General features: G+C 42.8%; 3 protein-coding genes across 4 annotated transcripts; 1 reads left to right on the forward strand and 2 right to left on the reverse strand.

Moving 5' to 3' along the window:
• Positions 1-816: 816 nt before the first annotated feature.
• LOC135609322 (uncharacterized) lies at positions 817-1,389 on the reverse strand. The gene has a single exon (XM_065102435.1). The coding sequence runs from the start codon at positions 1,387-1,389 to the stop codon at positions 817-819; it is 573 nt and encodes a 190-aa protein (XP_064958507.1).
• A 3,569-nt stretch (positions 1,390-4,958) lies between these two features.
• Positions 4,959-8,195, forward strand: LOC135609593 (4-coumarate--CoA ligase 3-like). Its single transcript, XM_065103006.1, has 5 exons — positions 4,959-6,041; positions 6,137-6,335; positions 7,416-7,629; positions 7,718-7,820; positions 7,902-8,195. The coding sequence occupies exons 1-5, from the start codon at positions 5,049-5,051 to the stop codon at positions 8,022-8,024; spliced, it is 1,632 nt and encodes a 543-aa protein (XP_064959078.1). The 5' UTR covers positions 4,959-5,048; the 3' UTR covers positions 8,025-8,195.
• A 981-nt stretch (positions 8,196-9,176) lies between these two features.
• On the reverse strand, positions 9,177-14,839 carry LOC135582108 (26S proteasome regulatory subunit 4 homolog). Of its 2 annotated transcripts, XM_065103007.1 has the most exons (7): positions 14,292-14,839; positions 13,056-13,301; positions 12,494-12,663; positions 12,184-12,400; positions 11,927-12,067; positions 10,768-10,847; positions 9,177-9,483 (listed from the first exon to the last, which is right to left on the reverse strand). In XM_065103007.1, the coding sequence occupies exons 1-7, from the start codon at positions 14,769-14,771 to the stop codon at positions 9,480-9,482; spliced, it is 1,338 nt and encodes a 445-aa protein (XP_064959079.1). In that variant the 5' UTR covers positions 14,772-14,839; the 3' UTR covers positions 9,177-9,479. The 2 variants fall into 2 exon arrangements, with proteins under 2 accessions (XP_064959079.1, XP_064959080.1); XM_065103008.1 differs by lacking the exon at positions 9,177-9,483 and having other exon boundaries at positions 10,764-10,847.
• Positions 14,840-15,266: the final 427 nt, after the last annotated feature.

Below are 15,266 nucleotides of genomic sequence, written 5' to 3' on the forward strand. Positions count from 1 at the left end.
TCTCAAAATCATGTATTTCCAGACTCCTGAAATTTTCTTCTGAAATCTAATGGAAGGGAAACAAACACATCTTAGAGAAAGGAGTGACAATGAGTGTCAGCATTGCAGTTTTGACAATCATTTGTTGATGTTATTTAGTTCTTTGGATGAGATTAGATTTATAGGGAGATGCATATTTCACCTGATGAGCCAAAGGATGCTTGCTCACTGCAAGAGTAAATGAAGCTGATATCTCCATGTGAAGATCTATGAAGAGAAGAAGCACTATAGAAAATGTGCTCTACTCCCTTGTGTTGGTGAGAACCACTCTTTCAATATGTATATGTCATTTTCCTTCCATATAATTATTTTTTTCATGGAAATATGCACATGTTTTAGCCTATGAATTGTGACTTGCTAAAATCTGGTTATTTAGAGCTTTTATTTAGTACTACATTTTTAAGGTTATGATCTCATTTCCTTCCTACAATGTGTGGCAAATCAAGTCTTCCAATCTTAGACTCACTTATTGTTCTAAATGATCACCTAGAAGCTATCATATGGTCCAACTTTGGTGAATTGTAAGACTAAAAATGGTCCCAAATTTTTGATAAATATGAGAGTGTTTTCATTCATCAACATCACCAAAAAGCCTCCTTAAATGCAAGTAAATTACTTCTTTGTGCTTCCCTCTTCCTTCTAATTCAATGCCATTCTAATTCAATATTTCAAGAAAAGGGTATTTTCGGAATTTAAGTATGGCAGGGCCTCTTCCCGTAGTGCCCCCCGTGGGTCTCTCTTCCAATAATGCCCCTCCGCGTTTCAGGAAACAAAAGTTCACGTGTCCTGCACGTGCTCAGCGAAGCGCAACGGCACGGTGACGGCGGAGGCGCTCTCCAGCCCCGTGCAGCTCAGCGAGCGCAGCAGCCTCCACGTCGCCCGGCCCACGTCGCCGCTCGGCCCTCGCCCAGGCTCCACCTCCGCCGCCGCGCTCTGCCGGCGCTGCCGGCTCCGGATGTCGCTCATGTCCATCGTCGCCGGCACCCGCACCGACCCGAGCACGCAGAGGTACCACCTCGGTCGCTGCTGCCTCGCCGCCGGCGGGGGGACCATCCCGTGGCAGTCCGACACGCTCCTCAGCCTCCGGTACTCGGCCTTCACACGGCCGCCCCAGAACCTGCGGCGCCGGCGGGAGCACTCGGAAGCGGCGTAGGTCTCCTGCCAACAAAGGTCGCCAAGGTTTTCAGCTCGTTTGGGGGGAGGAGCGCCGAAAGGGAGGATCTTTCCGCCGAGGAAGACGTCCGCGGCGGCGCACATGGCTGGAGGTGAGGGGAAGGAGAAGAACTCGAAGTGGTCGGCGTCGGGCTCGGCGGCTGAATCTGGGCCGTCGGATTTGGAGGAGACGGCCATGCGGGGAGTAACGGGGGGATCTTGACCGTCGGATTCGTGGGTAAATGGTGAAGGTGGTCAGCAGCGTTCTCGTGATGGAAGGCGACGGGGGTGGTGGTTTTATATACACACGCAGTGAAGGTGTACACTTGTTTGACTTTGACTTCATGTCGGGTTCGAGTCAGGCGAAGACTTCCCCAAATCGACTCGAGTTGGGTTCGAGCCAAATTGCCCGATCTGCAGCCCAAGTGTATCTCTGTCTCTCCTCAATCGATCTATGTAGGTACTGCCAAAACAGTGGAACCAAGTCCTTGTCACATGATGCCTATCCCTCTCCTCTTTTCTCCTACTCCCTTCTTTATGCTTGGCTGGGCATCATAGTCGGGTTCTGGAAGACAACCAAGTCCACGACTGCTGCATTGCCCATCAATTCATGCCCTCTTCTCACTCTTCCATCGGGACACTCCACTAGCAATCAGTAGAGAGAGAGAGAGAGAGAGAGTCTAGGAATTGGTTGTGGACCGTAGCTTGGAGAGCCAGCCACCGCTGTCGTCTTCTATCCTCACTTCTTTCTCCGGGAATGTTTTGCCGTGACTAGTGTTGAGCAAGCACACTTGGCATTGCCGAGTCTCGTGCAAGCAGCAGAGGATGGGGGTAGACAACCGCTTGGTAGCCATTCATTTTTGGGCTTCTTCCTTCATGGCTGTCAGCATTCAGAAAGCTGAGTTCTTTCAGCTCATTAGCTTCGACACTCAGCATGGTCAAGATGGAATTGTTCTGTTCAAGATGAACTTTGAGGGGGAGGAGGAACAGAGTCGATTGTTGAACAGGCCATGTATGTGCAGCAAAGGAAAGCAAGCAGGTGCGTGCCATTGACATCATGGAGTTGCAGGTTGATGGAATGATTGGTCTTGCCATGTACCTCGGAGAATGTATGATGGTCATCATGGAACATCATGAGGACACACACACACACACACACACACAACTCTTTGGCTTGGCAGAGGCGAGTGCGTCTCAAGCCTCCTGCAATTTCAAACTCTGAATCATTCTCCCGAGAAGATGATGAGCCAGGAATCGGAAGATGGGCACAATGACATCAAGACATGAGGGGGAGCAATTCTTTTCATCATCACCTGCCATGATGCATATGTGCAAGAGTAGGGTAGGAACAGGATGTGAGAGCTTAGGAGAGTACTTTTTACATGGAGTGATGTGCTGTAGGTGTTGTTTTGTCTCCCTGTCCAAGGAAACCTCCATATTTTTAGCTACGGAATGCCATGAAGGAAGAAGAGGAAGAAGAAAAGGTGTGAGGTTGGTTAAATGGGTGTTATATATAAAAGCTACAATAAATCTTCTCCTTCACATAATGGATAGTGTTGAGTTCTTTCCTCCTGAACATAGATCAGAAATATGAAATAGATTGAACTTGATAGTTCAATGTGTTCTCCCATGGCTTCAAATACCTACCTTCCTAATAATCTAAATGGACAGTCTATCATAATTAAGAACTCCAAAAGATCATTATCTGCATAAATAAACCTACAACTATGACTCCTACCACAAATGATCAACTCTAAGACACCTACAAATACAAAGGTTTATTGACCATACTTGTATCTACATCCAGAGCACTGGAAATCTGTAAATGTAAGTTGAGATCTTGTCATTTTGTTTGCATGAATTGATTCTGAAAACAACTGATGCTTCATCCAGCGAGAGGCAAACAAGAAGATGATGTTGTAAGATGTCCTCTTTATGATGTGGAAGATGGTAACATTTACAAGAGCAGTCATAGCACCAACAATGGACCAACATTGGACAGATTAGCCACCAAGCTCTTTCAGCACCATCTGTTGTGAAAACCACTCATAATATCGACAGTTCTCTGAGAGCTAAAAGGCATAAATTTCTTGGCACAGTGGAATACCTAAGCATTGGCTCATTTAAGAGATGAACTGCCAACAATAGGACTACATGATCATAACCAAAACCCACAAATAAGCAAATTGTAAGGGTAGATTTATCCAACATATATATATATATATATATATATATATATATATATATATATATATATATATTTCATATATAAACTCCCATGACTAGTTTACTTTGAGAATATAAAAGCATCTGTATCTCATCAGTAAAGGAAACCCTCTGCCAACACATACTCATTATAGATTAAATCCATCACGAATCTTCATATTCAGTAGAAAAATATTAACATGAAGTTGCTTGCTTGGTAGAAGATTTGCAATCTTGAACATCTCATAGCAAATTCTTTTTGACATCACCATTACCTTAAGCCTATGTAAATTAAAAAAGTTAGAACAATTTACACTCTCATAAGGATCAAAATTCTACCATAAGTAAGAGAATCAAAATGAAGGATCATCAACAGAATTGCCCCAACAACAGCAGAAGGGAGGTCATCATCACTTTCACCTTGAGAAGTCATGAAGCAAATGATCAAGTATTTCCCACAGTATAACCACAATAATTTTGAGTCAGCAGTTCCAGTGGTTTCAAAGTCCATTGCAGAGGACAGCTTATGTGTTAGGCCAGCAGTAGAACACAGAGTTCAGAACTGATGTGAAAGAGTGACATCTGAAATAAACTAGCAACAGTATTTGTTGGACATATTTTGCTGCTGTTGTAAAAGTCATTGTAGAAGAGATATTGGAATGCATATATGGATAGGTTAAGTTAAACCATACAACTATTTTTTTTTCTTTTCAATCACACAACTCTTTATTTAATTAAATTTGGTTGTATAATCACATATTACAAGTGAAAAGAAAATTATTTTCCAGTGTTGCAAAAATTATACCTCTATATCATATTCAATCTGTGCAAGATATAACAATGATAATATAAACTTCCACCAACCTCAATTGCAAGAAGACCAGCCAAGAGTGGGGTGCCCTTCCACCAACCTTCACAAAGGACAATTGGAAGAAAACAATGACCCAAGGAAAGAAGTGAATTCTATGGTGCATGCCCGCTTGGAATACATGGTCATAGTACATCAAGTATGACTCAATGTATTAATATCTAATATCATAAGACAGCCAAGTCTTATAGCATGTGTAGCTTGGACTTTCAACATGTTTCATCCATTGAGATTTCTCCGTCTCACAACTCTTTCATTTGCACCTATCCAATCAGTGCTTGTCCTGCCGTCTGATCTCATCTAAACGGCTCCGATTCTCCATTAGAAGCGGGGCCCTCGTGTGGTCGCCGACACATCAAACGGTAGGTGAGACAGCAACCCTCGCCCGCTAAAGTCTATCATGTCGCCATCCGCCGTCGATTCGTGTCGCGCCAGAGTAACCTACGGCCCAGATAATTCCAGCCCGTATCACGCGGACCCGACGGGTCCGGGGTCATTTCATTTCAAGCCTAGCGATATGGTACTCGATGCCTACGAGGCGTTATCTCATTCGCTGACTTCGTCCGTAGTCAACGACGGCTCTCTGGTCAAACATTTTTCCCTATTTTACCCTTATATGTTTAAATAATTACGTAGGAGTCCTCCATGATTGCTTAACTGCCTTCACCGGTATAAATTACCCTCCTCTGTTCGCGACACGTCCTTTCTTAGGGAGGAGAGCGGAAGCCAAAGCAGTCTTCTCCACCACAGCCGACGCCACCACCTCTGCGGCCGGAACAGCCACATGAAGTCATACTCGATGCCGGAGGAGACCATTTTTCGGTCGAAGCTGCCGGACATCCCGATCGACAACCGCAGACCGCTTCACGCCTACTGCTTCGAGCGGCTGGCCGACTTCGCCGACCGCCCCTGCATCATCGACGGCGCCAGCGGCGCCGTCATGAGCTATGCTGACGTCCACCTCGCCGCCCGACGTGCCGCCTCAGGCCTGCACCGCCTCGGGGTAGGGCGGGGGCAGGTCATCATGATCCTCCTCCGCAACTCCCCCGAGTTCGTCGTCGCCTTCCTCGCTGCCTCCCATCGTGGCGCCGTCGCCACCACCGCCAACCCCTTCTACACCCCGGCCGAGATCCACAAGCAGGCTGCGGCCTCCGGCGCCCGCGTTATCGTCACGGAGTCCTGCTACGTCGATAAAGTGCGCGAATTCGCCCGAGAGAGGGGCGTCACCGTCGTCTGCGTCGACGGGCCTCCCGAGGGCTGCCTCCATTTCTCCGAGCTTCTGGCAGCCGACGAGCGCGACCTTCCCGAGGTCGACATCGACCCCGACGACGTGGTGGCGCTGCCGTACTCGTCGGGGACGACGGGGCTGCCCAAGGGCGTCATGCTGACGCACCGGGGCCTAATCACCAGCGTGGCCCAACAGGTCGACGGCGGCAACCCCAACCTCTACTTCCACGAGGAGGACGTGCTGCTGTGCGTGCTGCCGCTGTTCCATATCTACTCGCTGAACTCAGTGCTGCTCTGCGGGCTGCGGGCGGGCGCCGCCATCCTGATCATGAGGAAGTTCGAGATCTCGGCCATGCTTGAACTGGTGCAGCGGCACCGCGTGACGGTGGCCCCGCTGGTGCCGCCGATCGTGCTGGAGATCGTCAAGAGCCCACTGGTCGACAGCTACGACTTGTCATCGGTGAGGACGGTGTTGTCGGGGGCGGCACCGATGGGGAAGGAGCTGGTAGACAAGTTCATGGCCAGGCTCCCAAACGCTACGCTCGGCCAGGTGATCGAGAGCAACAACATACTGTTCTAAGGACTTCCGACGATGTTAGGAGAAGCCGAAGAACTAAACATGTGATATTTGCTTCCATGTCTCAGGGATACGGGATGACCGAAGCCGGGCCGGTGCTCTCCATGTGCCTCTCCTTCGCCAAGGAGCCGTTCCCGGTGAAGTCGGGTGCGTGCGGCACAGTGGTGAGGAACGCGGAGCTGAAGGTCGTCGACCCCGACACGGGCGCATCGCTCGGCCGCAACCAGCCCGGCGAGATCTGCATCCGAGGAGCTCAAATCATGAAAGGTATAAGAATCGAGCTCTTCCCTTCTGCCACCGACTGTTTCGGTTCCCACTGTTGTTTGCGTAGAGAGGAGACTAAATCTTGCGTAGAACACAATGGTATGGTGTGGCCAGATTTGTGTGCGAGCAGCACAAGAAACCTCAAGTTGGCTGAGAGATAGGCTGCAGGATTTAGAACAAGGTTTTCCATGGGTGAGCAAATTTAGACTTAGACTTATCAACAGAAGCTGAGATATAATGAAAGGAAATCATATATAAATCACACTTCATGTTGGATCAGTGAAACTATTGTTCTTGATATCCATTGGGAAGTATATTAACAAGGGAACCTCACATAAGGCTGGGCATATGTTGGTTGACTCTTCCACCTACTGTCACAGGAAACTTCTTACTATATACACCATATATATAGACAGAGAGAGAGAGAGAGAGAGAGAGAGAGAGAGAGAGAGAGAGAGAGAGAGAATTGAGTTGTATGTTCACAAGTCATAGGAGACTGCACCAACCCTGCCAACCAAAGGGCAGCAGTCAACACATTTCTAACGTTGGAAGTACAAATCAAGTTGATGAAGGAAATATAGGCACTTGCAGTCAGCCAACAAGTTGGTGGATGCAGTAATAAATAGCAAACAAGATGGTGACTGAAGTGTTTTACTGTAACATGGAAATAACATAGACAACGAGGGAGATGTCAATTGTCTATGGCATTTGACTCTTACTACCATTGGTTAGAGCTTAATTCTTCCTCGATTGATGATGTGTGTACATGTGGAGAATCACTTTTCTGGCAGGCAGAATTAATAGATATGACAATGAGATTGACAGATCTATTTGAGCTACCCGAACCAAACAACCATATCAAAGTCAAAACAAGAGGAGGACTCCATAGTTTGCAGATCTTTCTATGGCATGGGTTGAAGAGAAGCTCTGTGTTTTCTGTGTGGTAACTTATTATAGGCCACAGAATGCATCTCAACGTGACTATCGTGATTGATGCATGTAGGAAATCTACTGACCACATATATCATGCAGAGATGGAATCTGGCACGATGAACTGATGGAGCTTCTGCCACGGTTGTGCAGGATATCTCAATGATGCAAAAGCGACGAGGAACACGATAGACGAGGAAGATTGGCTGCACACCGGAGACGTCGGTTTCGTGGACGATGACGACGAGATCTTCATCGTCGACAGGCTGAAGGAGATCATCAAGTACAAGGGATTCCAGGTGGCCCCAGCCGAGCTCGAAGCATTGCTGATCGCCCACCACGACATTGCCGATGCTGCCGTCGTCCCGTAAGCTCCCCCCCACCCCCCCCCCCTTATACAGCCTTAGCAAAAGCCAATGCTGAGTCCTCACCGTGGCCATGCGAACTCTGTGCAGGATGAAAGATGAAGTGGCTGGGGAAGTTCCCGTTGCGTTCGTCGTCCGGTCGAGTGGGTCTCAGATCACGGAGGACGAGATCAAGCGATCCGTGTCGAAACAGGTGAATCAAGGGATGCTTTTATCGTCTTCGTCTACTTGTAGTTAGGGTGGTTGAGGTTCTAATGGATCGTGTTTCTCTCAGGTGGTGTTCTACAAGAGGATCAACAAGGTTTTCTTCACCGAGGCCATTCCCAAGGCTCCGTCCGGCAAAATACTGAGGAAGGATCTGAGAGCAAAGCTGGGAAGCCAGTTTCCATCCGCTTGATCTCCATCCTACCATCCTAATTGTCTCCTCTCTTCTCATCAAACCATGTAATTGACTTGTTTGATTACAGCTTAAAAATCGAGATGGTTTTAAGCTAGCTTATATATATCCATGACTTGTCAAAAACACACTTTTATTGGATGATATATGGATTGGAATCTCTCGACTTCATGTGATCTGTGTCGGCCATGGAACAAATCTTTGATGAATGAGTTGGGAGACATGAATTCCAATCCTTGGCTACAGCATCGAACAAGTCGACTCATGTACTTGATGGATGACCAACCTAAATTGCTTCCCTATGACTGATCCCACCATAAAACTACTCGGACTTGGCTTGTCCGAGTCTCTTTATCTTTCTCCTTTGTTTCTTTCTCTTAGATAAGGGAAGGGAAGGGAAGAAGATGCACAAAGACATGCTACCTTACCGCTGCCGATGCTATAGAGAGAATATTCTTCAGATATCTTCGACACATCCAATAAAAATCATATTGGTTGCCGAGCACAGCTCGGAGAAAGAAAAATAATAATAATAATAATAATAATAAGAGAGAGGATAACATATTTAAATGAAAAGATTTTGAAATTGTTGGTCACACTATTAAATTCGAGAATTCGATATATAAGCTGCTTCTGTTTCCATTTTTTTTTTATGCCTGACTGAGAAGATTAAATTTTTTTATGTCTCATTGGGTTGGCTGACAACGCTTTAATTAATTTTTTACAATATTTTTTTTACAAACGATTAAAAACTCTAAATAAATTACTAAAATACTGTATAATGATTTAAAATAAATATATAACATGATTCTCTATCTCTTAGCATATTGTTGATCCTAGAACATTAGATCAAAATATTTATAAACTTTTATTTTATAATGTTCTATTAACTCTTTACAATGTCTTTTTTAACAAATTGATGAAAACACTATATAATAATTTAACTATATATATATAAAATATAATTCACTACCTCTTATCATATAGTTGACCCTAAAACATTATAACAAGATCATATTTAAATAATTATAATTAATTTTCACTCAAAAATTATTATGGTCATTTACACTGTTTCCATTATTGATTTACAAAACACTAAATCTCATTCTGTGACTATGGTATCTCCAATATCTAATAATGTGATATGGAATCTAGCAACCAACAATACAAATGCGTGTAATAAACTGAAGAAGAGGAATTGCAATACAGCTTGCCACATAGCAGATTCGGTAAAACATTAAATGGTTCAGAAATAATAACCACATATCTCCACCAAGTAGTTATTCCCAAGTGTTAAGTGGGCAAATATCTGGAATTCAAGTGCATATATTATAATCCATCTGACCAAAGTAAGGAACATACAAAAGATACTGAATTCTGAACTCCTTGTTGAGGATGCATAGTGTGTCCCTGAAGAACAAGGCCCCCGCTGAACAACATTAAGTGTGAGCAATTTTACCTGTGGCCAAAACAAATCAATTAAATAGAGAGACACCAAAACTACCCGAACAAATTAAGTTAATAAATTGAGACCACAACTGTCGTGAAAAAGTTTTCCAAATAGCCACGAGGATAAAAACAGTGAAAGCAATTAGCACACTCGCAGGTTCTCCAATGAATAAACTGATTTATCACCTTGTATATAATAGCTTTCTTAACAAAGAGATTTGATAATTTCGAGCCTTTAAACAATGGTGTATCGGAGGATAAGTGGGCCATGGACAACAACAAATTTCCAAGACAAATATCTTAGACAACTTTGACCACATGTAGAGTTAAACACACTAGGAAAACTGCCAGTGAGTCGATGATCCTTCTTTACATTTTTGCTGAAACACCAACAGAGGTAGTTTGAATGGAAATAGCAGCAATGCTATCAAATGCGATAGGTGCTATACAGCTGCAAGGAACCTTATAATTTTACTTTCATACAGGATCCTTTTAATGTACTTGATGATTCTTCTAAGATAGCTACATTTTTCACTCTACCTGAAATGATGTGAACTACAATGTTAAATTGATTAATTAAGCTGCAGAGGAGAGTGGGCTACAAGGGAAAGAAGAAGAGGGAGGAGAGAGAACATTAAAGAGGGAGGGCAACAGTGGAGGGCAGCAAAGACAGGAGAGAAGAGAGAGGAAGGATAGGAGAGAAGAAGCAAATGGTTTTTGACTACAAGGTGAGAGGAAAGGACAATAGAGAAAGGAGACGAGAGAGAGTGCAGCGAAGGCGGTGACAGTGGATGTGGCTAGAGAGAGGAAAGGAGAGAAGATGAAGCGAGAGAGTCAAGAGGGAAGAAAGGACAGCAGCTGCAGGGGGTTGATCACGCATGAAGAGGCAAGAGAGAAGACAAGCAGCAGCAACAAAGCACCCAAAGAGAGAGGCGGGAAAGAAGACCGAGGAAAGAGAGATGAGCATAAATATATTGGACAGAGAGAGGCATTGTGACCGATGATGTAAGTCGGACAGCAAAAGACATCAGTTCTATTTTCGGTTTTTTACTTACTAAAGAAGTCAAGCACCAACTTAAAAGGTTTGCAAGCTAGTTTTAAATAAAACATAGTAATAAATTTCATCATGAAATGAACACAATTTTCTTAAAAAGGTCATTTAAACTAAAACCTTTCTTATTCCCCATCTGTGATTATCAAGACCAAAAAGCAAAAGCCTTAAAAAATCACAATAATCAAAAGCAACAAAAAAGATCAGCCTTCACATCAAAAGGAAAGAGGAACAGTAACTCACATGTAGAGTCCCTCTGGTACCCCTTCCTTCTTCTTAAACATTACCTTCTCCTTGGCCTTCTTAAAGTCGGTATGAGTTACCTATGCAGAAAGTGATGCAGCAACAAGTTACGGCCATGCATAGCTGAAATCACTAAGTACAAAATAAAGCAAAGAGGCATTAACTTTAGCCCTCAATCAAATCCAGGATAAAAGTCACCTGGTCCAACGACTAAATAGTTTCAGTCCAGTAGAATCTAATCCAGTGAGTCTCTCTACGAAGCCTAGTTGATGTTTCTATGCTTTTATAACACACTGGCAAATTACCCACTTAGACATAACCCACTAGATACTTTCATTATTAATGTCTCCCTACAAAATCTGATCTATCAAATTTAATATACACAAACCAAGAAATTAACAAATTTGGTGGGTGTTTTTTGGAGCTTCCTTGAATGAAACTAAAAAATTTGAAAACAATCTGAGTCCATATCTTCATTAGAAGTTTCAAGTTTTACACAGAGTTCTATATGAACAAAGTAAGCCAACATGCAACCGAAACCTAACCAGGGGAGGTTTCTGACTCCGCGACCAAAGGTTTTACAAGTAAACCAATCTAAGTTTGCCTTCATTGAGCTGACCTCTTCCAGACCAGATTTTAACTGTTTAAAGTTCAAACTCTTGTTTGTTTGATGGTTCAGGGCTTTGAATGATGACTTCTATCACTGTCTCATGGGGAAGAAAGTGGAGAAAAAAGAAGGAAAACAGAAACCAGAAAACCCTGCAACTTCCAGCCAAGGAATCACCACATTTGTTTCTTCTCAACACTAGAAACAAGACTAGAGAAAAAAATGTCCCTACAGATGGAGGGAAGACTGTACCACCATAAAGGCTATGTAACATTTATTTCCCCACAAAATTGAAAACTATCTTCCTTCTTTATCCTGAAGGGAGTAGATTCATGTTCCAGCAGCATGACATGAACCATTCCCTATGCTATCATGTGACAACTGACTATTGGCGGTTGAAATACATTTCCAAAAGCATGTAGGCATCTCAAGGAAAAGGACTTATGACCAAAATGATTATAACTAACAACATTATTAGAGTAACCAAATGTTCTCTGCTTTGAACATCAAATAAGAAATCTAATCTACAATATTATGGTAAATATGACTTACCTTCATCCTACGCTCTCTTAAAGCAAGCAAGCCAGCTTCAGTACAGATTGCCTTAATATCAGCTCCAGAAAACTCATCCTTTGTCATGACAAATTCTTCCAGGTTGACATCATCTGCCAGTGTCATTCTAGAGGTGTGTATCTAAAGAATTTAATAAGAAACGAAAAACTCAGCAAAAATCAACAAAAGGAGAAAAAGCATGAACTGATACACTGTACTAACTACTAAGCATAATCATATTCTTGAAAATGACAAACCTGAAAAATTCGGCGTCTTGTTTTAATATCTGGAAGAGGGAATTCAATCTTCCTATCAATACGACCAGGTCGAAGCAAGGCTGGATCGAGGCTTTCAATTCTGTTGGTTGCAAGAATGACTTTAACATCCCCCCTTGAGTCAAAACCATCTAACTGGTTCAGCAACTCCAACATGGTTCTCTGTATTTCACGCTCACCGCCAGAATGAGCATCATATCTACAATGACCAAACATAATAGTTTGATAAGTTTAATCATCATTTGCATACAATGGAAAAGAAAGGCGGGAATAATCATTCTCATTTATATACCTTTTGGTGCCAACTGCATCTATCTCATCAATGAAGACTATAGAAGGAGAAAGTTCATCCGCCACTCTGAACAGTTCCCTAACAAGTTTTGGGCCATCACCCAAATATTTCTGAATCAACTCACTTCCAACAACACGCAGGAAAGTTGCTGATGTTGAGTTAGCCACAGCCTGATATTAGAAATTTAGAACCATCATAAACAGTCTGGAAAAAAGAATTTCTGGACTAACAGATGTAGATTACAACAGCAGCATTCAAGTTACTATCACATAACAACTAAACTGTAAGAACTTTATAGTTGCAATAGAAATCAAGAAACATAATCTCAATACCAAAATGGGACTAAATGAAATTTTGTAAATGAACAAAGAGACGATGAAAAATATTAAATCTATATGTATCATCAAAAACGATAGAGGTGTATACTGTATATAGATTATATAGATAGACAGAGATATCACCACTTCCCGGCCAAACTGAAATACATAAAACTGGTACAGGGTCACATGCTAAACTGAAATACATAAAAATCAACAAACCTAAAATAAAAGAATGCTCTCACCTTGGCAAGTAAAGTTTTACCAGTTCCTGGCTCCCCATAAAGTATGACTCCCTTGGGAGGTCTAATGCCAATATCTTCATACAGTTCAGGATGTGTCAGAGGTAGTTCCACAGCTTCTTTAATTTCTTGGATTTGTGAATCTAAACCGCCAATATCAGCATAGGATTCCAAAGGAGCTTTTTCAACTTTCATGACAGAAACCATAGGATCAACTTCATCCTGAAGAAGCCCAACAACTGACAGAACCTGCAAAAGACATTTTAGTTCCATCACCTTTATATCCAACCAAAAACAACATATCCTGATATCAAAATATCCAGAAATTAAGAAGTATGTGAACATAAGCCTCCAAGTAAAGCATATCATCAAATCTGATGCAAAGTGAAAATGCAAAAAGGTAAGGATTAGAAATAACATAGTAAACTAAAAAGCACAAAGGAAAAATAATCAGTGTCTATTAGTTAAATTAGACGATTCAGGATGGCCAATACATAATAATACAACAAAACCTTCCACACTGAAAATAATATAACATTGACCAAGACGTAGTTTGTCTGGTTTCTCCAACCAGTCATAAACAAGTCAAAAATGAAAGTTTGACTCAGCCTAAAACCTGAAAACAGTGTAATAGTTTAAGTTAGACTACAAGTTATGAGCAACAAATCATGAGAAAAGAAAAGTCTCCCAAACAGCAACAAGTAAATTTTTCAACAAACTGTATTACAACCTCTGAAGCTCTCCAAGTAAATCCTACTCTTTTCATTTCCTCTATCCTCTTTTCATTGTCTTTTCCCTTCTTTCTAGCCAAATAGATTTCTTTTGCTAATATATCTGGAGCACTGCTAGTGATCATGTTACCTAAGGGTGTAAAACCTTAAAAGCATAAAACTCATGATGATATATGTCATGTTAACCTCATAAGTTTCTGATGCAGGTTACAGTCAAGAGTATTTGTGGTGATCTATGTCAAATTATCTTCATTGGCTTGTGATACAATAGTCCAAACATGATCTTCCAATCTTCAGCTAAACAAGTTCATCATACCTAAATACCCGAGAACTGTGCAAAGACGTTGCACAGTTGCAACTTAATTCAAACAATACGACAGAAAATAAGGTATACAAAGAGTTCGACACCCCAAATCCCATCCCAAACACCGGAAATTACCGCAAATCCTAAACCATCCGTCGCAACCCCAAAACAGCAATCAGGTGAAAAGAAAACACAAAAACTGACCTTGTTGTGCATAAGGATGGCACATCCCGGCTCCAGTTGATCCTTATCGACAAAGGACAGGATGCTGACGTAGTATTCCGGCCCAACCGACGACGAAACGATGGCGTGGTTCTCGTCAATGAGCTCCTCGAGGTTCCCGACACTCATGGGCGACCCCCGGAGGTCGTCGACCTTGGATCGGTCCTCCTCGTTCTTCTCCTCCTGGGGGCGGAGGCGCTCCTGGTTGGCGACGAACTCCTCCTCCATGAGGAGGTAGTCCTTGACGCGCTCGAGCTTGAGTAGCCGTAGGCGGCACTTAGAAAGCGGGGTGACGGCGGGGAGACGGGCGGCGGCCTCGGGCCCCTTCTGCCTGCGCTGCTTCCTTCCCACGCGGGACGGCGGCGCCGCCGGCTCGAACTTCTTGTCCTTCTTGTCGCCGTCCCGCTTCCGATCACCGGGGAGGCCCTGCTTGCCCATGCCGCCGGGGGTTCCCTGGCCCATCGATCCTAGGGTTTCGAGGATACCGAGAGGGTTCGAGATCGAGATCGAGATCGAGGATGAGGAGAGAAAGAAGGCGGCCGATCTGAGGCATTTTATACTTCCCTTCAAATGACACGCATAGATGACGTGTAAGAATCGGAGCCGTTCGATTATTTTTCGTTTCTTTTCTTTTCTTTTTTATTGAACCCGAGTGAATCTCACCGTTTAAATCGAATTGATGTAAAAGAATATAAGGTAATTTTCCTATAAAACATTTACCTTTTGGATTTTTTTTATCATCTATATCTTCATTTTAATTTTCCTGCCTCCAAATAAAAATCACTTAAAATCGTTCCTAATTTTTTTTTTTTGTATGTTATAGTATTTTGTCCATCATAATAAAAACATGGTAAAATCTTATTTTTAAAATATTATAAATAAGTATATCTCATATTATGATTCAAATAGGTATTTATAATAGTTTAATAATAACATAATCCAAATAGAAATAAAAAA

Source organism: Musa acuminata, chromosome BXJ2-4 (assembly GCF_036884655.1).
Source record: "Musa acuminata AAA Group cultivar baxijiao chromosome BXJ2-4, Cavendish_Baxijiao_AAA, whole genome shotgun sequence".
Classification (NCBI taxonomy): domain Eukaryota; kingdom Viridiplantae; phylum Streptophyta; class Magnoliopsida; order Zingiberales; family Musaceae; genus Musa; species Musa acuminata.